Genomic DNA, 25,434 nt, shown 5'->3' with positions numbered 1-25,434 from the left:
CCCTGCGGCGAGACACATAACACGCCCTGCGGCGAGACACATAACACGCCCTGCGGCGAGACACATAACAGGGGGACAAACACAACAGGACATAAACGAGGTGTGGAGCTGAAACGAGACACTAGGGAGAACAGGAGACACTAGAGACACAGGAGACACTAGAGACACAGGAGACACTAGAGACACTAGAGACACAGGAGACACTGGAGACACTGGAGACACTGGAGAGGACAGGAGACACGTAACGACGAGACGAGAGACCAAGAGAGGGACAGGACAAGGGCTAAAGACATGGCAATCAGCTAGGCATGGCTTCTAGCTAAACATGGTTAAGCATTGCTTAACCATGGCAGTTAGCTACACATACACCTAGCTAAGCATGTCTTCAGCCCCAACATGCACTAAGCTATACTTACCTCCTAGCTTAAACACACTAGGGAATAGGGGCACAGAAACACAGACAAAGACTACCCAGTGGCTAGGCGAGGCAGCCCTCCAAGGCTAAGCGAGGCAGCACTCACAAGCTAGTCGTTACTCCAAAGCCCGGAGGGACCGCACTCTAAACCTAGGCACACTGGGACGCTAGGGGGAGAGGAAACACAGACAAGGGATACCCAGTGGCTAGGCTAGGGGGCCCTCATAGGCTAGGCTAGGGGACCATCAAAGGCTAGGCTAGGGGACCATCATATGCTAGGCTAGGGGACCATCATAGGCTAGGCTAGGGGACCATCCAAGGCTAGGCTAGGGGACCATCATAGGCTAGGCTAGGGGACCATCATAGGCTAAGCTAGGGGACCAGCAAAGGCTAGGCTCAGGACACATCAAAGGCTAGGCTGAGGACACATCAAAGGCTAGGCTCAGGACACATCAAAGGCTAGGTTCAGGAAACATCAAAGGCTAGGCTGAGGACACATCAAAGGCTAGGCTAGGGGACACCTAAAGGCTAGGCTCACTGGGCAACTCGGGAAAGAGGAAACACAGGATAGCTAGAGACACAGAAGGGCTATGGCTAGAAGCATGCTAGTACTGTAACTGTACTATAAACTCAACATAGCATTTAGCTAATCATGCTCCTAGCCACACATACACCTAACTGCTTACCTGCTCTAGCTAACCACAAGAACACAGGAGGACAGGACCGAATCAGCTCCACTAACACAGACACACAAAACATACACAGAGACATTGCCAATAAGAGAGCCCAAGTTAACACAATCTAAAATCAAAATACAAATTAAACAAATAAAAACAAACCAAAATGCCCACATAACTGACAGTGGTTTTACCCAAAAATGCTCGACCCAGTTTCCCAGTCTAAACAGCTATTTATAGATTGGTTGATGGCTACCTCGGTTCAGGTGTGCACTGCATCACCTGACCGAGGTGCCTGCTGGGAAACTGAGTCGGCCAACAAAAACTACAAACTAAAAACAGTGACCTCTAGTGGAGGACCCTTACACCTGCTTTAGATTTTAAAATTAATAATAATAAAATGGCATTTTTCCTGATGGGAATATCCAATGCTGTGATTACATGACTGCTACTTACAAAAGTGGCAAGTAACAAAGTACAAATACTTAATTACTGTACTTTCCACATGAGATACGTTTTGCTCACTTAAACTACATTTTTATGGAACACTCACTCACTCACTCACTCACTCATTGTCTATACCACTTTATCCTTTATTCAGGGTCACAAAGGTCCTGGTGCAGATTCATTGCAGGGCACACACATATACACACGCTCACATACTATGGGCAATTTGGGAATGCCAATAACCTTAATCTGCAGGTCTTTGGACTGTTGGAAGAACATTTTTCTGGCTTGATTTTGTTTCATTCAAGACATATTGGCAACCACTACAGCACGGACTATTAGAAGCTCAAACCATTTTTTTCCCTTTTTTTTTCTTTTTCTTTTTTTTAAGAAAGTTAATTAATCATTTATTTTTTTTAGCATTTGAAAAGCTTTCAAAAAAACCAATAAAACCAACACGAAAAGTTCTTCAACATTCCACCTGTAATGCCTTTTGCCTAAAATGCACACAGTTTTCACTCCTCTCTGTTCAGCCATGTCTAAACTAACCAATCAAATATTAATGTGAATTATGTTAAAACATTCTAATCATTATAAATCTTTTATAACACCTCGGTTTTATGAAGCATCTGTACCTTGACCAGGAATTGTACATTTATTTATTGATCAGATAAGACTTGCAAATTCATGTTATAAACAGTATCAACTTTAACTCTGTTTAAAATACTTTAACATACTTTTTATCAGTAACTTGGAGGGATATTTTTATGGAGTACTTGTAGTCTTTTTTAAAAAGTACAGTTAAAAGCGAATTCTACTTCAGTAAAAAAAAAATGAAGTGGGACCTTTACTTGTAGTCGAGTACATTCTTAGGCAAGTACTTTTATTCAAGTATTGTGTTTGTGTTCTCCTGCCACCTCTGGTCACTTCAAGTTCAAGAACCCTTTTACAGCTTTTTTTGGGCAATGAAAAATGTGTATAAAGTAACTTTTATAACTAATCTAAAACAGTTTTGTATGAAAACATAATTTAGTCTTTGTAGATATGCCAATACCCACAGGTCTCTGGTCTGGGTAATCATCCATTTTGTGTTTTGTATATTTTGCAAATGATAAGCCACTTTTCCTTGGAAAAAAAATACTCCAGTTCTCCTGTACACAGCCCTATTCAAGTCATTAACTTGTGGATTGAGTCATTATTATGCTTAAAACTGAACTTTCCCTTTCTCTTTTATCTTCACCATTCTAACAGAAGCGTGCTTCATGGAGCTATCCATTATTATTCCCTTTATATTGACTAGAGCAACAGTCCCAGATGAAGAAAAAAAAAACACGTACGGTGTGGCCACCACCATATTTGCGAGATAAACTGTTTTTTTTTTGTGTCTAACATATCTTTTAGACTTTAATCCTGACCATGACATTTGTGTGCTTGATTTTTGTAGACTTTGTCTTTAGCGGGATAAAACCACGAGGATGTCAAGAAAATCATACAGTGTATTTTTATTTGGAGTTAATCAGTTGACAAGCATATGGTAATTACTTTCCAACATAAGTTTGGATTACTTTTTCATATAGGGCCAGGTAGGTTTGGACAGCTTTTTTCCCTCTTACATGAAAAAGTCATTTAATTTGTTAGATGACCTAAATCATTTAAGTGTGACAAGTATCCAAAACAATTAAAAACTCAGGAAGCGGAACAAGTTACCAATTTTCTTATGATCCAAGGAGATTTTTTTTTTTCTGTGAATACACAATAATTTTGACCTACATACAGAGATGTTGTATATTTTTCTTTTCTTTGTTTCTTTGTTTTTTGTTTGGGTTTTTTTGTCTTTGTAGGAGTATTTTTGAAAAGGGGATTTTGGTCTATAATTCTATAGCACACCCCTTGCCCAAAATATTTACCTTTGATAACATGACTCATGCAACCATTCTTTTAAGCAATCTGATAAAGTGGGAATCTTAAAACAACCTTGTTAGAAGATATATCCTGTGTTCATAAGAAAGATGTTTCTGGGGTTCATATCTGGGGATCAGATTATTGAAGGAGATTACAGAACTGACTACAATAGGTTTAAGAAGTCCGATGCATAAAACTCTTTTCTTATGGTCGTTCAGCTGTTTAGATACATCATGTGTGACAATAAATAGCTCTGTTTAGAAAGAACTCCAATTATCTAATCTATCTAAAATTATTTAATCATGATGATTCATTTATTCTACAAGTAGGTCTACAATTATTTGCTATATATTTTTCTTGATTATATTAAATATTCAGATTTATTTGATTCTAATTATGATATTTTCATTTTGGATAGTTCATTTTAAATATATTTTTTTCAATTTATTATAAATTATAAATTATAAATTGAGTAAAATGTTCTTTTCCCGTATATCCTGTTTTTTGAGTTATGATTTGGGCTCATCCATCCATCCAAGCCAGGTATAAAGTTGGCCGAACAACTGCATATTAGCCCTCTTTGGCTGAGCTGTCCCTCAGGAGGAAAAAAATAATGCAATTAAATTTTATTTATGGTGCAGGTTTAACTTCAGGCAAATACAGAAGGACTACCAAAGTTTCTTTAAATTCCTTCGGGCCAGTTTTGCATGATGCTAAATGACAAAACTGGCCAGACAGATAACAATATACATACAGTACATACAGGCAAACAGACATACAGTTTTTTTTAGACTGGCTTCGGGTCCTCCAATGTCTGAAACCTAAAAATATCATTGAAAGACCAAGTTCTGACTAAAGTACAGGAAAAAAATACATTTTATTTATATAGACGACACAACATTAACCAATCTTAGCTAGGTGGCTAACATATAGGCAGTTACATCACAGTTTGAAATTTGGATATCAGTTTTCTTTATGAAGGAGCATTGTGTCATTTGAAACTGTTATAACTCTGATAGCTGATACATGGCAGTGTTCATGTCAAGCTTCTCATACTCATATTGCTACCAAAACTAGTTTTAAGAATTTCAATTTGAAAAAAAAAGATAACTTTAACTAGGTTGATTTTATTTATCCTTCAAATTTAAAACAATTTACAAATAAATTTTTTAACTGTGGTTAGTTAAGTGATCATATTTTACACAATTTAGATACATGCTAAAATCAGGCGATGACCCTTTTTTCAGGGTAGAGTCAGGATCATTTGAAATATCTTTGCACATCTCTGTACACCATACAACCTAAAATACATGCCTTCATACAACATGTAGTTATAAACTAATACAAAAAATACATATTTACTTACATATGTATGCTGATATAATGATTATGGCTATTCTAGAAGCACTGTAGTGCTGTGATTAAAGGAGGAAACAGACTGTTCAGGTTGTGAAGGTTGAGAGACTGCAGTTATATCATTACAGTGGCATTGTTTCCACAAACTTATGCAAGATCACAGAAACTATTTTTTGCCGAGTTGCATTAATTTTTGTTAGAGATCTTTTATTGATGACGGGAGAGTCAAACCACTTTATAAAGACTTCTCCAGGACATCCCAAAGTCTTTTCATTTGGTTAAGGCCAGGACTCTGTGACAGCTAATTCATGTGTAAAAATTATTCCTTATGCTCCAAGAACCACACTTTCATAAGAGTCCTGGAATGTGCATTCAGTATATTCAGGTCATCAGCTGACTTAATTTTATTGCCACATACTGTAGCATTGCTAAGCCTAGACCTGACCAAATGAACCAAACCCAGATTATAACACTGCTTCCAAAGGCTTGTACAGTGGTCACTATGTGCGATGGGTCAATCTGAACTCATCAGACTTCATGACCTTTTACAGATGCTGCAAAGTCCACTCTTTAGCCTCCCTAGCAAATTTAATCCTATTTTCTGATAAGTCTCACTATCGCATTTTTTTTAATGGCCACACAGCTATGAGTTCTTGTTGCATTGTGTGTGTGTGTGTGTGTGAGGCAATGCTCTTAATTTCACTATTAAACATACTGTAGCTGTAATTTCTACCGTAGGACTCTTTATGATGCCCAGCATTTAAATGATCTTTGATCATGTTTTATGAATTCTTTTAACTACATTTCTTCTGTGAAGTAGATGGTTTAGCACTATCCTTCCACTTTATAATAAGATGTTGAACAGTTCTATTTCTGCTCTTTATCTCCTTTGTAAATTCTTTTGCTTGAGGCAAGCCAATAATTTTACACTTTTTTTTAAAGGAAATAATATGTTTTCCATATATGAGATATTTCTTTCAACATGAGTGTTAAAGAAATGTAAAGCTACATGCTGTTATTTACAAGTGTAGCCAGCTGAAACATATGAATTACTGCAGTAATTATTAAATGAAAGGATCTTAGGTATTTGTTCATTTAAATCCAAACCACGATTATTTTTGGCCAGTTTTTGTACGATAGTCTGTGAACAGCCCCTCAGAAGAAAAAAAAACATTAAAGCTTCCTGTGGTCATTTTGGTAGTTGTTTTATCTACTGACAGTTTGGTTTCCCTACAACACTGGATTTCTCAGAAACTCCTACTTGTTGCCCACTTGACAGATGCATTCTTTAGACTGGCACTAATGGAAGGAATTTCTACGTGGGTATCCATCAGCTATGTATTGTAAGCAGATAAAAAGAAACATTCTGCCCATTTTTTTTAGTCGTTGCTATAAAACATTGTAAGCCAGCAGAAAATGAAAAAACCCAACCATGCGTTGCCAGGGTGGGAATTTCCTTGAATTAATACATAACTTTTAAACAGATTTATTTATTTATTTATTTATTTATTTTTACAATTTTAAAGTTCAATTTGACAGGGAGAAAATCTAATATCAATATGTAATCATGTGATTATGTCACTTCATGTTCAATAATTCTTTTCTTACAAAAGCTCTTCAATTTAACAATTATTATTATAACCTTTTTAATGCTGCAGTAAAAAATAAAGTATGAATAACAAATAAAATAACTGCAATGTTTAACAAAATGTTGTTATAGGTAAATTTTGCATTATCCTTTATAGAAGGTACAGTTTGTGTGAAGTGTTCAATATTGACCATGCTACATAACAATAGGAATGATACATACATGGAAAACAGAATAGAGTATATGTATCAAAATAAGCATAATATTGTTTGTGATTATTGTGATGAAAAATACTGCTTTTCTTGTTGTGTACCATGACTTTCCAGTTAATATTGATTATCATCTCACTTACACACTAGGTGGCAGCAACAGAGATAGAAGCGTCCAGCATCCAGGTTGTTTGCCAGTGGGAACATAACTGCCCCAAAGCATGCTTAAACTAGCCAGAGGAAAGATTTATGACACACGTGTCAAACACAATAAGTAAATGATATAAATATGTACATATAAAAGATTTGCCATTAGCTAAAATTAGTTTACCATTAGCTAAAACTCGGTCCCTAGTCCTTTGTTAGCTACTCGAATAGTAAAATAAAAAGCATGCACATTCAGTTAAATTTAAAATAAAATAAAAAAACATTAACATCAACATGCTTTATCTAATTGAGTGCCCTGTATGAATTTAAAGCTAAAAAAATTACAAAAAGAAATTATTGATATTATGTTGCCAAAGAACAAAAGGAAAGATAACGCAGGACTTCTGTAGAGTGAATAGTGAAAGTTCCACCGGGAATTTCAGGGAATTTTCCATGGAGTTTCACATAAGGGAATTTTAGGAAGTACTTGTCTGGTGCTTAAAGTGCTTGTGTACGTGTGTGTGTGTGTGTGTGTGCGCGCGCGCGTGTGGGGGCCTGCTTTCCCATCCTCCGTTCTCTGATCCAAATTTCCCTCCCCCATTCCAAAATTCAGAGTATAAAGCAGCTCACAATGAGAGGGCTCTGGAGTTGTTAATCTGCACAGACTCACTGATTTTATACTTACACACAGATCCTGGTAGTGGATTTAAAGCGTTTCAACATGATTCCAGTTCTACGTGTTACACTGACCATATTCCTGCAACTCATCATCTGCCACTCAGGAGGTATGTGAATTCCTAGAATCATGCAAGAAGTACACTAGTTTAAAAAATAATAATAATAATTTATGCATGTGCAAGTATTTTTTATCTGCTTAACTGAAAAATATGGTAATCCGATCCAATGTTTCTGTATGCAGTGCATTTTTTTTATATTATAAAATTTTTAAACATAATGTGAGACATAAATCTAGAATGATCTGGATCTGGATTTTTATTCTGATTCTGATTGTTGTTTTTATTTTGATTGTAATTTTAGTTCTTATATCTGTTCTTATTCTCAAGTCAACTCTGATTTAAATTTATTGTGATTTAGAATACTTTTACTTGGGATTTTGATTCTAGTTTTGATTCATTTTCATTCTGATGCATATTTTGATTCTGATTTTTAAGTCTGATCATAATTTACCAAATGTGTTTTGATTTTTAATCCTATCCAAAGTTTCCCCATTTAAAGTGATGGTCAGTCAGAAGACACCACTATTTCGAGTGGGAGACAGACAGGAGCTCACGTGTCAAGTGAGTGAGTGCTCTGGTGAAGTGACATTCTCCTGGAGCAGTCTAGAGGACAAACCCCTGTATGCTGAAACCCAACACTTCACATCTTCATCGACTCTGCTCTTCAAGAATGTTAATAAAAAACATGAAAATAAAATTCGCTGCACTGCAACCTGCAAAGGCACAAGAGGACAGGCAGCAGCAACAGTTAAAGTGTACTGTAAGTTTATTTATTGATCAGTAAAACATATTACTAAAAACTACCCAAAGTTCCAACTAGATCAGAATCATAAAAAATATCTTGCTTTATTTCAATTTCAGCTTTTGCAAATAATCCAGTCATCTCTGGGCACAACAACCTGGAGTCAGGAAAAGAGAACACCCTGACCTGTGAGGTTTCAGATGTTTATCCAGCAGAACGCATGACATTGGAGTGGGTGAGAGGAGGTGAAGTGGTCCAGACAGAGAATAGAGAATATGACAAAGAATCCATTCAGTCCTTCTACAAGTTTACACCAGAAATCACCAACAACGGAGAGTCAATAACATGTCGAGCAACACTCAGTCTTGAAGGCTTGCCTCAGACGGAGAGCACCAGAGAGACCACAGAGTCCATGACTGTCCTGTGTAAGTTTTATAACTTCACTATGCATTTTTCTCTTCTGTAACAACATGCAAACATTTCCTGCTGTTTTCCTGCTTATTAGTTTCTGATGCAGCTACAATATACAAGTAGCTAATTTTCTTTCTGTGCTATCTAGTTAGCTGTATTGGTATGTTAGAGCAGTGAAGCAGGATTTGTTGGACCGAATCCTTGACATTAAGGGCATAACCTTGGGTTAAACATCGAGGGGGTTGAGATGTCCACCCCTATACTGTAGGAAGTGTCTGTGGACAAGTCCCAAAAACCCACCCGCTTCCGGCCAAAGAGTTGAACACTACCAAGTCTCACACAGTGATGGTGTGTGTGTGTGGGTGGGTGGATGTGTGTGTGTGTGGGTGGGTGGATGTGTGTGTGGGTGGGTGGGTGGATGTGTGTGTGGGTGGATGTGTGTGTGTGTGGGTGGGTGGATGTGTGTGTGGGTGGATGTGTGTGTGGGTGGGTGTGTGTGGGTGGGTGTGTGTGTGTGGGTGGGTGGATGTGTGTGTGGGTGGGTGGATGTGTGTGTGCGTGGGTGTATGTGTGCGTGGGTGGATGTGTGTGTGTGTGTGTGTGTGGGTGTATGTGTTATTTTTGGCTTGCCAATTACATTGATTTGTGAAAATAAAAGGAAGTGACTCAGCTTGTGGATCTATTTATTTCAGAAGGCATGAGAAATTTTAGTAAAAAGGTGGAGCATTCGGTTGTGGAAAGGGAGGAGGTAATAATGTATTGCAATTGAATTCTTGGAAAGCAGAGGGCTCTAAACCTGACAAACCGCTTCTTTAAGACATTACTGACATACAAATGCAATTGATATATTTTTTGGTTTGATCTGAATTGAGTTTAGTGTATTAAAGATGCATAATGTACATTTCTTTAAGATCACTAATTTAGAGCTTTGTTTTTGTAGGTCCTCCTGTGAACACAGTGATCTTTGTCTCTCCTAATAATCTAAAAGAAATGGAGTTTTTAAACATCTCCTGTGTGAGTGACAGCAGTCCCGTTGGTCACATGGTGCTAAGCAAAGTGCTGGATGGAAAGGAGACAGAGCTGGTGTCAGGCGATGGACCGCAAGTCTCTGTTTCTTACCGCGAAGCCAACGTCAGTCACTCAGGTTTCTACATTTGCACAACAACAACCTCCTGCAGCAGAAAGACAGACAACATCACCGTTACTGTTACAGGTGAGTTATAGGTGGTTTGGGAATGTGTTATTTGAAAGCTAGAGGATTAACTCCTGGCCATCGAAAAATGGAAAGAGGGCAGTCATAGACAAAACTATTAGACATAACATTGTGAAACAAATAAAAATAAATGCACATATTTCCTGACCACAAATCACAAAAACAGGGCAGGTTCATGAACACGTGCACAAATTAAGGATGAACTTAGTACCAATTAAGGTTGTTAATTAAAAGTCTGGTGAAGTTTGCACAAGACCTCATATGTATTACATGGATTTCTTTATATCAACATGATTATCCTTTAATGGAAAAAAGGTTTAACCTTTTACATCCTCCAAACTGACCCTCACATTTTCTCTCCCAGCTCATCCCGTGGAGGTTTCCCTGCGGCCAGATAAGATCCTCATTCCAGTACAGCGAGGTTCCTCTATGGAACTGACGTGCATTAGTTCAGCGTGTCCTCACCCTCGTATCACCTGGCCAAATCTGAAGCATCAACCACGATTAAGCCGGAGTGACAATCAGACAGTTGAATCCCAGCTAGGCCCGTGGATCGTAGGTCTGGAGGATAACCAAACGTTCATTTGTGAAGTTGAATGTGGCTCTGTCGTGAAGTCTAAACGCACAGAGCTGAGGGTTTTCTGTAAGTATCATTCAAGCTTACTTTTAATAATAATATATTTGGGATCATTTTTAATATTCATTTTAATAAAAAGAATCTAAATGATCAACAGTAGAATGTGTAAGTTTGACATCAATAGAATAGATTTAATAATCTTACAGTATATTAGGTTTATATTTGTTATCTTATAATAGGCGATAATAGGAAATTTAATTATAATAAAGTTCTGCTTCCTTGCTAAAATGTCTTTTGGTGCATTGTTCCAGGATTTTCCTCTTTTATTTCCCTATCAGAAAGGGTACCAAGTAGACCTAAGAATGGACAATATAACAAAAAATATTATATCACGATATATAAAAATGTTTTGCTAAGCATAATATGTAACCAATTATAAAGACTTTTTATAATCAACTACAAGTAAAACAAAAGCGAAACAAACTATAAACAAAATTATGAACAAAAAATTAACTTTTTTTTTATTGATAATGGACAGAACATAATGAGATTCATCGGAAATGAACTGTTTGAAATGTGTCCCGCCACAGAGCTGATTATCACCAAATCTCACACAGTGTGTGTGTGTGTGTGTGTGTGTGTGTTATTCGTGGCTTGCCAGTTACATTGATTCATGAAAATAAAAGATAATGACTCAGTTTGTAGATGTATTTTTTTCATAAGGGATGAGTAATTATAATAAAAAGGTGCAGCATTCAGTTGTGAAAAGGGAGGAGTTAATAATGTATTGCAAAACTTGTTTTATTTCAATTTCAGCTTTTGCAAATAATCCAGTCATCTCTGGGCACAACAACCTGGAGTCAGGGAAAGAGAACACCCTGACCTGTGAGGTTTCAGATGTTTATCCAGCAGAACGTATGACATTGAAGTGGGTGAGAGGAGGTGAAGTGGTCCAGACAGAGAATGGAGAATATGGCAAAGGATCCATTCAGTCCTTCTACAAGTTTACACCAGAAATCACCAACAACGGAGAGTCAATAACATGTCGAGCAACACTCAGTCTTGAAGGCTTGCCTCAGACGGAGAGCACCAGAGAGACCACAGAGTCCATGACTGTCCTGTGTAAGTTTTATTACTTCACTATGCATTTTTCTATTCTGTAACAACATGCAAACATTTCCTGCTGTTTTCCTGCTTCGTTTCTGATGCAGCTACAATATACAAGTAGTTAATTTTTCTTTCTGTGCTATCTAGTTAGCTGTATTGGTATGTTAGAGCAGTGAAGAAGGATTTGTTGGATCGAATCCTTGACATCAAGGGCATAACCTTGGGTTAAACATCGAGGGGGTTGAGATCTCCACCCCTATAGGAAGTGTCTGTGGACTAGTCCCAAAAACCCACCCGCTTCCGGCCAAAGAGTTAAACACTACCAAGTCTCACACAGTGATGGTGTGTGTGTGTGGGTGGGTGGATGTGTGTGTGTGTGGGTGGGTGGATGTGTGTGTGGGTGGGTGGGTGGATGTGTGTGTGGGTGGGTGGATGTGTGGGTGGATGTGTGTGTGGGTGGGTGAATGTGTGTGTGGGTGTGTGTGTGGGTGGGTGGATGTGTGTGTGTGTGTGGGTGGGTGTGTGTGTGTGTGTGTGTGTGGGTGTATGTGTGTGTGGGTGTATGTGTGTGTGTGTGTGTGTGTGTGTGGGTGGGTGGGTGGATGTGTGTGGGTGTGTGTGTGTGTGTGTGTGTGTGTGTGGGTGTATGTGTTATTTTTGGCTTGCCAATTACATTAATTTGTGAAAATAAAAGGAAGTGACTCAGCTTGTGGATCTATTTATTTCAGAAGGCATGAGAAATTTTAGTAAAAAGGTGGAGCATTCGGTTGTGGAAAGGGAGGAGTTAATAATGTATTGCAATTGAATTCTTGGAAAGCAGAGGGCTCTTAACCTGACTAACTGCTCCTTTAAGACATTACTGACATACAAATGCAATTGATATATTATTTGGTTTGATCTGAATTGAGTTTAGTGTATTAAAGATGCATAATGTACATTTCTTTAAGATCACTAATTTAGAGCTTTGTTTTTGTAGGTCCTCCTGTGAACACAGTGATCTCTGTCTCTCCTAATAATCCAAAAGAAATGGAGTTTTTAAACATCTCCTGTGTGAGTGACAGCAGTCCCGTTGGTCACATGGTGCTAAGCAAAGTGCTGGATGGAAAGGAGACAGAGCTGGTGTCAGGCGATGGACCGCAAGTCTCTGTTTCTTACCGCGAAGCCAACGTCAGTCACTCAGGTTTCTACATTTGCACAACAACAACCTCCTGCAGCAGAAAGACAGACAACATCACCATTACTGTCACAGGTGAGTTATAGGTGGTTTGGGAATGTGTTATTTGAAAGCTAGAGGATTAACTCCTGGTCATCGAAAATGGAAAGAGGGCAGTCATAGACAAAACTATTAGACATAAAATTGTGAAACAAATAAAAATAAATGCAATATTTCCTGACCACAAATCACAAAAACAGGGCAGGTTCATGAACACGTGTTCAAACTAAGGATGAACTTAGTACCAATTAAAGTTGTTTATTAAAAGTCTGGTGAAGTTTGCACAAGACCTCATATGTATTACATGGATTTCTTTATATCAACATGATTATCCTTTAATGGAAAAAAGGTTTAACCTTTTTCATCCTCCAAACTGACCCTCACATTCTCTCTCCCAGCTCATCCCGTGGAGGTTTCCCTGCGGCCAGATAAGATCCTCATTCCAGTACAGCGAGGTTCCTCTATGGAACTGACGTGCATTAGTTCAGCGTGTCCTCACCCTCGTATCACCTGGCCAAATGTGAAGCATCAACCACGATTAAGCCGGAGTGACAATCAGACAGTTGAATCCCAGCTAGGCCCGTGGATCGTAGGTCTGGAGGATAACCAAACGTTCATTTGTGAAGTTGAATGTGGCTCTGTCGTGAAGTCTAAACGCACAGAGCTGAGGGTTTTCTGTAAGTATCATTCAAGCCTTACTTTTAATAATAATATATTTGTGATCATTTTTAATATTCATTTTTATAAAAAGAATCTAAATGATCAACAGTACAACAGTAAGTGTAAGTTTGACATCAATAGAATAGATTTAATAATCTTACAGTATATTAGGTTTATATTTGTTATCTTATAATAGGCGATAATAGGAAATTTAATTATAATAAAGTTACTGTATGCTTCCTTGCTATAATGTCTTTTGGTGCCGCCACAGAGCTGAACATCACCAAATCTCACACAGTGTGTGTGTGTGTGTGTGTGTTATCCTTGGCTTGCCAGTTACATTGATTCATGAAAATGAAAAATAATGACTCAGTTTATAGATGTATTTTTTCCATAAGGAATATAAAATTATAATAAAAAGGTGAAGCATGCGGTTGTGGAAAGGGAGGAGTTAATAATGTATTGCAAAACTTGTTTTATTTCAATTTCAGCTTTTGCAAATAGTCCAGTCATCTCTGGGCACAACAACCTGGAGTCAGGAGCTAAGAGCATCCTGACCTGTGAGGTTTCAGATGTTTATCCAGCAGAACGTATGACATTGAAGTGGGTGAGAGGAGGTGAAGTGGTCCAGACAGAGAATGGAGAATATGGCAAAGAATCCATTCAGTCCCACTACGAGTTTACACCAAATATCACCAACAATAATGAGTCAATAACATGTCGAGCAACACTCAGGCTTGAAGGCTTGCCTCCGACAGAGAGCACCAGAAACACCACCGTGTCCATGACTGTCCTGTGTAAGTCTTATAACTTCACTCCGCATATTTCTCTTTCTATAACAATATGCAAACATTTCCTGCTGATCTCTTGCCAATTAAATTAATTTGTGAAAAAAAAAATACTTGAGCTTGTAGATCTTTATTTTCCTTACAACTCAGAAGAAATTAGATATTTTAATAAAAAGGTGGAGCATTCGGTTTTGGAAATTGGGGAGTTAATAATGTATTGCAATTTAATTATTGGACAGCAGAGGAATCATGACAAACATGACAAACTGCTCCTGTAAGACATTACTGACATACACAAGCAAATTATGTTTTTTTGAATTGAGTTTAATGTATAAAGATGCATAATGTACATTTCTTTGTGGATCACTAATTTATAGGTTAGTTATAGGTGGTATGGGAATGTTCTACTGTATGTGAAAGCTTGAGGCATTCAAAACATACTTAGCAACCAAAAATTCCCAAAACAGGTCAGGTTCATGGACAAAGAACATGTGCCAGAAAAAGTTAGCATGAAATTAGTACCAATTATGATTGTTAATTCAAAGTAAAAAAAAAAAATACTGATGTCCGCTAAAGTCTTTCACCTGCTTTATAAAGAAGAAATGATAAAGCTTTTTATCCACTACAAGTAAAACAAAAGTGAAGCAATCTAAGAACAAAATTATGTACTTTTTCTTTTTTTTCTTTGTTTTTGATAATGGACAGAATGTAATGAAATTTACCAGGAATGAAACGTTTGAGAAATTGCATGTTTATGTGGGGGGGTTTTGGTTTTTGTAGGATGCACAAAGATGTTCCCCCACAAAGCGCTTTAAAGTATTCCCTGGTAATAGATAACTCTTATACCAAGCCAAGTATTCTGCCTGAGTGATGTGTAATCTCTGATTCATTCAGTAAAGTGTCTGATAACTTCTGAAAGCAGTTAATAAGAATTGTGATAAGAAGCAGCCACTGATTCAGTGATTAGGGAGGATGAGGAAGAGCAACTATGATGAAATTTCTCTAAAGTTATTAAAAAGGGAGTATGTTTAAACTTTGCTAGCTTGAAACATTTTGTTTAAAGCATGATGTCATTTCAACTTCCCACAAAATGTTCTTTTACCGATACTGCCAGGAAGCCATGTTTTATTTAGAAATAATTACATTTTAAAAGTATAATGATGAAACATGGCTTGTAGGGAATTAATTCCCAAGACCTTAATAATGTTTCTTTTTTTCTTTATTAGCCTTTTCCACAGATCCTACTATTGAAAGTTCTGGAACATTTCTGGAGGGTCAAGTAACCAACCTGACCTGTACAGTTGTACAGGTCTTCCCAGTTGGCTCTTTTCATATGCAGTGGCTGGATGGACAGCAAAAGCTGAACTCAGTGCGTGGGAATTTCTCGGACAAATTGCAGAACCTTAGCTTGACGGTCCCATTGAAACCTAAGGACACTGACCGAAATAAGACATTTACTTGCGTAGTATCACTGGAGATGAAGGGTTTATCAAGAAAAAAGACAGTATCTACCACAAAGACAGTGCAATGTGAGTAAAAAAAAGCTTGTTTTGGGGATGTTAAGCAAATGTAAAAGGTTGCTTGATAGGATGCATTTGCAATTTTATCACTTGTCCCTTGACAGTATTGTTATGGTTTTTACAGATTCACCCAAGTTTACCACCATTGATGTGAGACCCCATAAGAAACCGAGTGAAGGGGAAACTGTGACCATCTCCTGTCAGACCGACAGCTCTCCAGAGGGTCATGTGACCTTGAAAAGGGTGCTAAATGGAGAAGAGACCAAATTAGTTTCCAGTAATGGGACCCAAACCTCTTTTAACATTTCCTTTCTTACTCTGTCCCACTCTGGAAACTATGTATGTGAGGCCGTTAATAAATATGGCCATCAGAGAAAGGATGTCCAGATTACAGTGCAAAGTAAGGATGATATCACTCTTTAACCACTATACTGATCTATGGATATGAGTTCAACTTAGAGACTATTTAGGAAGTCATAACACTTTGTTTCAGACTCTACCAAGATTGTTTAATCCTACGAATTTAATCCTACCAGACGTCATCCACTTGATCCATGTTTCCAATGTTTTACACTAAGGTTACACAGTTGTAGTATAGGGGTTAGCCCACTAGGTAAACCTGGAAATTAACGAGAAGACCAAAATTTTTAGGAAGCTTTAAACAAAATCTTCATTAATACAGGTAGCACTGTGGCATCGCTGCCTCTTTGTTCTACAGTTTGCTTCAATAATCGAGTTAGCATGTGTAGCCTGGTCAGGTTTCCTCTGCTCATATCCTCCTTCCACTCCTTTCTTCATGGCCCACTACCATGCTAAGTGGATTGGCAGACTTACATTGGCTCTAGATCTGAATGTGCTATTGTGTTCCATAAATAGTATATTTTCATTTGGGATAAAGGATCAGTTAGGTCAAGTAGAGTTAGACAGAGGCTATATTAATGAAACAATATGCATTAAAATGTTATTTTTTTAATAATATATTGTAAGATTGTAAAGTGGTAGTGCTATGAGATGTAAACACTGCAGTTATAAGCAGGATACTTGAGTGGAATTCAAATTGCACCTCAGTGAAAGCACTGTCAGCACTGTAAACACTGCAAAGAGCAATAAAATAAACAGAGGTATACAATAGTGTGAATACAAGAAAATAATTAAAAGCGGGGAAATGTATGGAATTAAAGTAAACGTACAAATGGATATAAATGATCAGTTGTGAAAGGTTCACCTTGTCTGATGATATTGTACGACTAACTTTATACAAAGTAGTGTCCCAGCACTATTTTGTTCCTGCGGATGTTACCCAGTTACCTAATACAAATGGCAAAACCTGTTTCATCAAGTACAACAAAATTAATCTAATCTTAGTATCTAATTATACTTACCTGTTTTTTTCATGTCTCCTTATTTTCCAACAGCACCTCCAAGGAATATCACTGTGGCAGTACTCCCATCAAAGGAGGTGCAAGAGGGTGAAAATATCACAATCAGCTGCCAGTCAGTGAGTTTCCCACCATCCAATATCACCTTAAGGAAATTGAACAATGGAAATGAAATCTACTCTTCTAATGGCACCTTTCAACTGGTCAATCTCACTTCCAACGATACAGGCCTGTACCAGGTCATTGCTACAAATGTCGTGGGTTCTGAGACTGAGAATTTCACACTTAATGTAATGAGTAAGAGGAAAAATCATAAGGAAATATACAAAGCCATGTTCGAAAAACTTACTTCCACTGACTTTATAATCCCAGCCATTGGCGTGGGAGTTCTGGCAATGGTAATCAGCTCTCTGGGACTTATAAGGAAAGCGAAAATGAAGGGTGCCTATGAGCTGTCTGAGATCAAAGCAGAACTTCCATAGACTGCCTGGACAAACCTCAACCGAGTCTTCTGCACTGAACGCAAGCGGAGTCTACTGAACCTAATCAGACTCACATATTGTTGGACTGAACGGAATCACACTCAGTCTCTGTTCAACCGCAACACACACTGCTGAACTGAAATACTGATTGGTGATTCACACTCTAAATGAATGACTCAGAATATTAATGAATCACACTTTGCTGGATGGAATTGCCCTTTCCTGATCTGAATCATACTCCACTGAACGGATTTTGCATAACTAAAGCAAAATCTGCTGAACTAAGCTGTGCTTTAATCAACTGAATTATAGACTGTTAAACTGACTCATACTAGACTAAACTGAATCACACTGCTGGATGCACAACACTAAACTTATATAAAGAGTCATCTGATCTGTCCTGTCATAACCTGCTTTTCATTTGTTGTGGTATTGCAAGTTTAATAAGTTTCAGACTTATAACATTTCTGTGTGTGCGTGTGTGTGTGTGAGAGAGAGAGAGAGAGAGAGTCTGACAGATATGGAACATGATGTATATAAGAACATGATGTATATATTTTTTAGCAAAAAAAAAATGTTTTAGACAGCTTTCTCATGTCGTGCATTGTTCCAGGTATTATGTGGTAAAGTAGTAGCACAAGCTGTGGTGAGAATGATTACCCTGAGTATAGTTTGTGTGCAGCTTAATGTAATGTCCCTTAATGTTTCTGTTAAACAGTTTGCCCTCTTGTATTTTTATAACGGTCTCATTATCTCTCTGATGTGATATCAGAATGGCTGTATAACTTCACAAGTGTCATTTATGTTTTTTAGAGAATTTTAGTTTCCTATATTTTCTGAAATAAATATTTATTTCTAAAATGTACCTATGATGTAAAAACATGAAGTGGGGAAAGTTTTGCCGTAAGTGACGTGTAATTTCCTCCTTGATTTACTTTCGGTTTACTTTATTAAGTTTCCAGGAATTTATTGTTCAAAAATTGAGAAATTCTCTAGGGATACTTTCAGCCATTGTTTGCACAGTTCCTTTCCAATTTAATGTGGTGCCGTGGATTCAGAGAATATGTATGTGCATACCGCAGTGCGACAGTCACTTCCATATAACCTTTGTGCATAGATGTTTTGTTTGCAAAGAAAACAATTTAAATAAATATTTATTTTGTAAATGCTTTAATATTACATTTTGTTGTCATGAAGTCAGCTAGCACCACAAAGAACCTTTCGGTCCATCATTATTAAGCCAGTTTTGTTGCTGCAACTGTAACAGAAAATATTCATGTTATTTCATATATTGGTAACAATATATTGGTAAAACAATGATTTTATTCTCTGGGATACAATATATAATTTAAACCAAAATGTTCAGCCTTTTAAGGATATGCTGTTATATGACATTAATACATGATGGAGTGTTATGTTGTGCTGTTATCACACTGAAGTTGAAAATCTTCCAAGAACATTGAGTTCTGAAGTCTTTCTTTTTCTTATACTTGTCAAAGATTAGAGACCTTAAACCTTTGTCCCAAAGTAATTATTTGATAATGTTCCAGAGTCTGCTTCAGTTTCCCATGTTAAGTAATTTAAGATGATCCAGGATGTAACCATTATATAATATCCGTTCCTTAAAAAGTGGCTTCATTCGTTGCTGCCGTCTGGGATTTTCTGAATTAACCTTTCTATCTATTGTACTGGAGATATAACACAATGAGAAGCCAAGGTCCTTATGTCATTGTTGTTTCCTGACAGGAAGCTGTGACATGGCTCAGATGCAGGCAGTGTTACTTTCTTCCTTCTTTGTGCTTACCATTAACAGTCGCAATATCACACTTTATCTTTATTTAGAAATGACAAGAGAAAGTGTTATAACAGGCCTGGTTTGAGTGGTTTGCCCCCCCCTCCCCCCTCCTTTTTTTTCAGTTTCTATTGATTATCGTCTCTTGCTGATGGTGCTATAAGAGACTGTTGTCATGGAGACAGGCTTGATCCCTTGTGCTCCCCCAGAGAAAAAAGACGAGGCGGCACAACCAGAGGTGCAAATCACAACCTTTTCTACTGGGGAAGAAGCCGTCCTTTTTGAATTTGAATCAAAATCTAGTGTCTTCTTTCATCATCTCATCATCTTTTTATCTTAATTCGGGTTGTAATTATAATTATAATCAATTATAATCAATTACAATTAATTCATTATATAATTTGTTGTAAAGATGGTGTCAGAATATTTCTGATAAAAGCTAAGGGTATGATGACCGGGAACCAAGCCCATGAAGCAGCACTTTGACACGTACGTATCAGTATACAGTACCAATCTGTGCATTATTACACTTGGTCGGGTGGAAGCAGCATTCTAATTAAGAGTTAGACTGAAGCACTGGAAAAATAAGCTTAACAAAAGAAGCACTTATCTGCAGGCACATTTGCTACAAATAACATGCAGTCACAGAGGCTATACCTTCAGTGGGTCGAGATGAGCTTCATGGGACAATGTCCTACACAAACAACGCTAACTTAATATTTGCTCACGCTGATGTGCTTCCCTGAGATGTGTTCATTACACACTGTGATTATATCTGGAGGAGAGCTGAACAAAGTTTGGGAAGGAGAGAGATAGTGTCTTTGAAGTGATTGGGTAATAAGTGTTCATTTAAAATGTACATTTTGACCAGGTCATACGCAGTTAATATGAACATATTATTTTGCCTGGGTTGAACAGAACTATGAGGGAAAGCCCTGAGTTTCTTTCTCTGTGTTCTGGATCTGCTCATCTTAATTCATTCAGGAGAATCAAAATGTAGGGCTGGACACAGCAGGGAGGAAAGGGCTGGCAGGGACAATCTTACAGAGCCTGAGGGGAATCAGAAAGTACAACATCTGTGCTCAAACTCAAGGGAATGAAAACCAGAAACTCATTAATCTCCAGAATGTGTTCTGTCAATGTTTTACTTCAGGTGTAGGTAAATGATATGTTGTATAGTTTATCTATCTATCCTTCCATCCATCCATCCATAAATCCATCCATCCATCCATCCATCCATCCATCCATCCATCCATCCATCTATGCAATAAAGCTAATGATAACTCTGCAACCCCATAGCCTGTTTTATGTCTTAAATCTGGATATCTACTTACAACTTAGAGCATTAAACTGTAATAACACTCCAGGACCTGTGTGGAAATATTATACTGGGTAAGCAGCCAGAAAAAGATTTTCTGGCAGAAAAGTCTGATCTCAGCTTTTACTTCGAAGAAATGCGAACACTTTGCTGCATCTAGACTTTTTTTTTTTTTTGTCATTTTCACAGTTTACACTTTAAATTTGTTTACAATTATACATTATTTATGTGACGCATCAGCATGCAAAATCTTGCGAATAAGCCGTTACCATAGAAACGATAGTGTATTAGAATGGGTGCATTAATATACTGTAAACCTGTGATGTGTAGCTGCACTAATGTCAAAGCTGTTGGTATTAAAAAATGATTTTTCCTGGTTCATGATTGCGGTGGAGACACTGTCCTCTCCTCTGTAGGAGTTCGGATCATGTAGCTGCCTCCGCAGAGCATGGATGTACGATCGCTGGCTGAACAATGGCAGAATATTTATGGAGGTGTAGAAGCCTGAGGTTCAGCAGATGGAGTGTGACCCAAAGACACCGCGCTCATGCTGAGCGTCCTCCGCTTTAGTGCAGCAACTGTCTCAACATGCTATCTGCAGTCCTCAGCAACTTTTTAAGACCCCATACTCTTTTTTTCATGCTAACTTCATGGTTATTTAATGCGCACAAATTGTTATATAAGATGTTTCAACATCCGGGGAAGGAAGCTGATGGACCGCTGACCAGGATGTTTGTCCTTCCTGCTTTTTATCATCTTGTTCCTTGCAGTACATATGACTTTGTTTGAAGCTTACTGGGCTGAAGGTTCTTGCCTTTCCTGATTGTGATCCTAGACTCTCCTGACACCTGAGTACTTTCACTTGTTTTATTACATAAGTGTGTATTGTCCCTTTTTCATCCAACAGCCTTGGCCTCTGACTCATTGCATCGGAATTTAAATACCTAACCCGTATGTCATCTGCCCTAATCTACCAGATTAACTCTTTCATCCTTAGTATCCACACTGTCTGTTTTTAGATTTATAAAAAATATATAAGGGGTAACTAGAGATGCATTTCTTACAGAAAATGTGCAGTACGATTGCTCAACCTCAGCAGAGGATGTTGTACAGCTGGCAGAACAAGTAATGTCACGGTTGCTGACTTTACAACCATTCATCTCAATGGAAAAGAACTGCGTGAAAAACAACAATAACAAAAAAATGACAAAAGGGCGGGCGATCATTTTTACATCAGCACTACACAGGATATAAATTAACATACCAGAGATGTGTTGACATGCCAAAAGCAGTAGGATCAGAAGTGGCGCCAAACAACTGATGAAATAAAGATAATAGAGATAAAACCTAAGAAGAACAATCATGTGTTTGCTTGACCTATCACACTAATCACACACATACACACACACATATGCGCGCACACACACACAAATAGCCTTTGTTTTTTTTTTTGTTTTTTTTTAATTAACTTAAAAATGTTTTTATTTAACACTGTATATCAGCTGTAGCAACTATATATCATCTTCCCACCATTTTTTATCTCTGTTTTTCCAGATTCCTTCTTAACCTAATCTGTTTTTACTGGACAGGGCCCTACACATACCACTGTGTCCAGAGAACATTCTTGTGATACCTGGAACACATACTCTCAAGTGTCTTGTTGAGTTACTTGAGGAAAAAAATATTACTGTTCTGCTTATTCTAGCAGATTTTGAAAACTGTAAAATATTTTCCCAGCTATTATGCTGATGAAAAGACATTGGACATTTCATGCTTGTTGTTCCTGGAGTGTTATATGTGTTGTGCATCTGAATATTCCGTACACAAACCACACGATTGTATGATTCCTCCTATATAGCCTCACAGGATACGTCAGGTCACATGCTGTGTTAGCACTGTGGATATAAGTGCAATTTGACCTCACATACAACTGCTTTGTCCTCTTTGCGCATTTAAAAATATGCGGAGATTAAAAACCGTTCAGCACATGTTGCTGTCCTCAGCAGAACTGTGTACTGTACAAATAGTTTTATTATTATTCAGGAAATTTTGTTTCAGAAGTCATGCTCCCCAGCCCCCTTGTTGCCTCCCACACATTCTCTCCTATTAATGTGCATGTTTTAAGCACAACTAGTTAAGGCACTGGTATCCCTTCCGTAGGTGATCTGTGATATATTTGGAATAAAATGTGTTTAATTGGGAGAAAAAAAATAAAATGGGCCATTATAATAAAGCAGAGTTAAAGTTACCACCTTGAGGTGAGTATGTTCCTTAAAAGTCCTAAAGTGTTTCATTCTTCTTACACCACAGCAGTTTGCCAATCAATACAGTCCTTTATTTATTTTAAATGTCATGTCATCATGTTGTGGATGTCCTCAAAACAAGTAAGATTCTGTTCTCACAGACACTCTTTTCTCTGTATTTTCCCTATGATTCATTTATATACAGATGTTTGTTTGTTCAGTTTAATCATTGACTGTTTGTTTCACATGATTATCAGACAATGATAGGCTAACACAATTGTAGGTTCAAAAAATACCAGGAATAAAAAACAGATGTAGGGAAAATGGGCTCCGATAAACAGGCAAAGGTCGGGCGACCATCAAACGGCATAAACTGGGCCAAGACAATCTCAGAATACAGATAAGCAGAAACAAGATCAAAACCTGGGAGGACATCACGACCACAGATAATACACAAAGTGTTTACCACACAGTGGATGTGGGTGTAACTAAGTCCAGATGTTGCCAATCGGTGCTAAGGTAAGTTGGAGCGTACTGTATGTGTAGGGAGTTAGCAGTCTTGGTGGCCATGATTGTAGCTCCGGCTGTGTCTTTCTATTGAGTCTAGGTACTACTGTCAGTGCGTTCATCATGAGAGAACTCTCTCCCTCTTGACCTTTGCACTGATTGGTTTATCTCATTGTAGCTTTAGGTGAGTTTTGGAATTTTGCATTCTCCACTACTGAGCTTCTCAATCACAGTGGTGATTTCTTTACTTTGGACTCAATCCGGGAGAAAACACTGCCCAAAGGCAGCATGAAATTCATCATGTCAGGGGGTCAGGGGTAGCTCAGGTTTAAATCCCACAACCACCAGGTTGTCCCTGTTGGGCCCTTGAACATTGCCCTTAAACCTCAACTGCTCAAATGTATAATGAGATAAAAATGTAAGTTGCTCTGGATAAGGGCATCTTGCCAAATGTACTTGCTAAATGTAAATGTGAATCATGTGTGTGTGCAAGACTGCATGACATATTAACTGAACCCAATCAGAATGAACTTCCTCTGATTGTGGAGTTGAGATTGGACCAGATGGGATAGCCTTCACTTTTCACACAAATTAATGATCCACTTATGACCCCACCTATATATAGAAGGGAAGAACTTCAAACTATTTTCATTGACAGCACCTTTTCTTTTTTTTTCTTTTGCACACGTTCCATGGCTAAGTGCATAGGCAACCAGATATTTAGGCATGTGTGAAGACATGATCCTCAGCTAATACCCTGTTAATAAGTTTTTTACATGGACAAACCATATGTAGCCTTAACCAGGGCCTGATAATGTTGTTGCTCATGCATTTCTGTGACATCCTGGAGAGTACAAAAGCAGCAATCAGTCAGCAGACTCTCTGAGTGTGCTCTTGCTGAGCCAGAACAAACATAACTGTAGATTTTGTTATTCAAGCCTGAATCAGGGATCTGTTTAAAATCAGCTCTCACTGCATAATTGTTTTTTCCTAAAGGAAGTTTAAACAGACCAGGGAAGTGTGTGAGCATGAGATGATCTGCATTGTCTTCTGGCCAATTCAATATATAATAACCTTGGAAAAGAAACTTAAAATAACCATGGCGTTTGGAAAGTGAGGACGTCTATACATACAAGAAAATAATTTTAATTACTAATGGAAGTAAGGAGGAGACACGATGGTGTAGTGGGTAGCACTGCTGCTTTGCATTCCCAGTGTCTGTGTTCGAGTCCCACCTTGGGTCTGTGTGCATGGAGTTTGAGTGAGGACAAATTTTAGTTGTAGATGTTCACTTAAATATATTCGTATAAAAAAAGTTATGTGCCTAGAGTACAGTACTCGGGGCACTAGACAGGATACAACCTGAACCGGGTGCCAATTCATTGCACACCATGGCCAATTTGGAAATGTTAATTATCCCAACCTGCATGTCTTTAGACTGTAGGAGGAAACTGAAGTACCTGGAGGAAATCCACCAAGCACAGGGAGAACATGCAAACTTCACGCACACAGACCTGGGGCCTCACAACCTTGAACCTTGAGGTGCAAGGTCATAGTGCTAACCACTATGCCACCATCCTCATTACATTACCAGATTTAATGTTGCTAATGCAGCAGATCTTTGATATCTCATACAGACATAGTATCTAATCCCATGGTTTCATAAATGTGAACGCGTCTCACTTTGAAAGTGTTCTGTATCTTCACAGATGCATTAACGACTTAAAATAGGGGGCTCTTGTGGGTGATCCTATAATCTAGTATGTTATCTGGAATGCTCAGAGAAACCGCAGCTCTTATGAGAAGTTATTTATAGAGCTGGCTATGTGTTAAGTGATATTTCAAGCCCAGTGTTAGCACAGCCGAACGATTACTGTTTCCTTTAAGCTTTACATTCATTTACCTAAACTTCCTAAAATATAAAGTCTGGTGTAATATTATGATTCATAATTGCAGAGTATATGCAGAGTGTTTGTGAAGTTTTAAAATTAGTAAGGTGTAACG

At 37.9% G+C, this 25,434-nt stretch overlaps 1 protein-coding gene across 2 annotated transcripts; it reads left to right on the top strand.

Moving 5' to 3' along the window:
• The first annotated feature begins 7,369 nt into the window (after positions 1-7,369).
• vcam1b (vascular cell adhesion molecule 1b) lies at positions 7,370-18,749 on the top strand. 2 transcript variants are annotated; one of them, XM_053513306.1, is made up of 12 exons: positions 7,370-7,526; positions 7,963-8,238; positions 8,340-8,645; positions 9,572-9,844; positions 10,209-10,487; positions 11,238-11,543; positions 12,505-12,777; positions 13,140-13,418; positions 13,893-14,198; positions 15,416-15,718; positions 15,834-16,109; positions 17,125-18,749. In XM_053513306.1, exons 1-12 carry the CDS (start codon positions 7,463-7,465, stop codon positions 17,568-17,570), a joined length of 3,387 nt encoding a protein of 1,128 aa, XP_053369281.1. In that variant the 5' UTR covers positions 7,370-7,462; the 3' UTR covers positions 17,571-18,749. The 2 variants fall into 2 exon arrangements, with proteins under 2 accessions (XP_053369281.1, XP_053369282.1); XM_053513307.1 differs by lacking the exons at positions 15,416-15,718; positions 15,834-16,109 and having other exon boundaries at positions 7,371-7,526.
• Positions 18,750-25,434: the final 6,685 nt, after the last annotated feature.

This window comes from Clarias gariepinus, chromosome 15, assembly GCF_024256425.1.
Source record: "Clarias gariepinus isolate MV-2021 ecotype Netherlands chromosome 15, CGAR_prim_01v2, whole genome shotgun sequence".
Taxonomy (NCBI): Eukaryota; Metazoa; Chordata; class Actinopteri; order Siluriformes; family Clariidae; genus Clarias; species Clarias gariepinus.
This window is presented reverse-complemented; position numbering and strand designations above follow the sequence as displayed.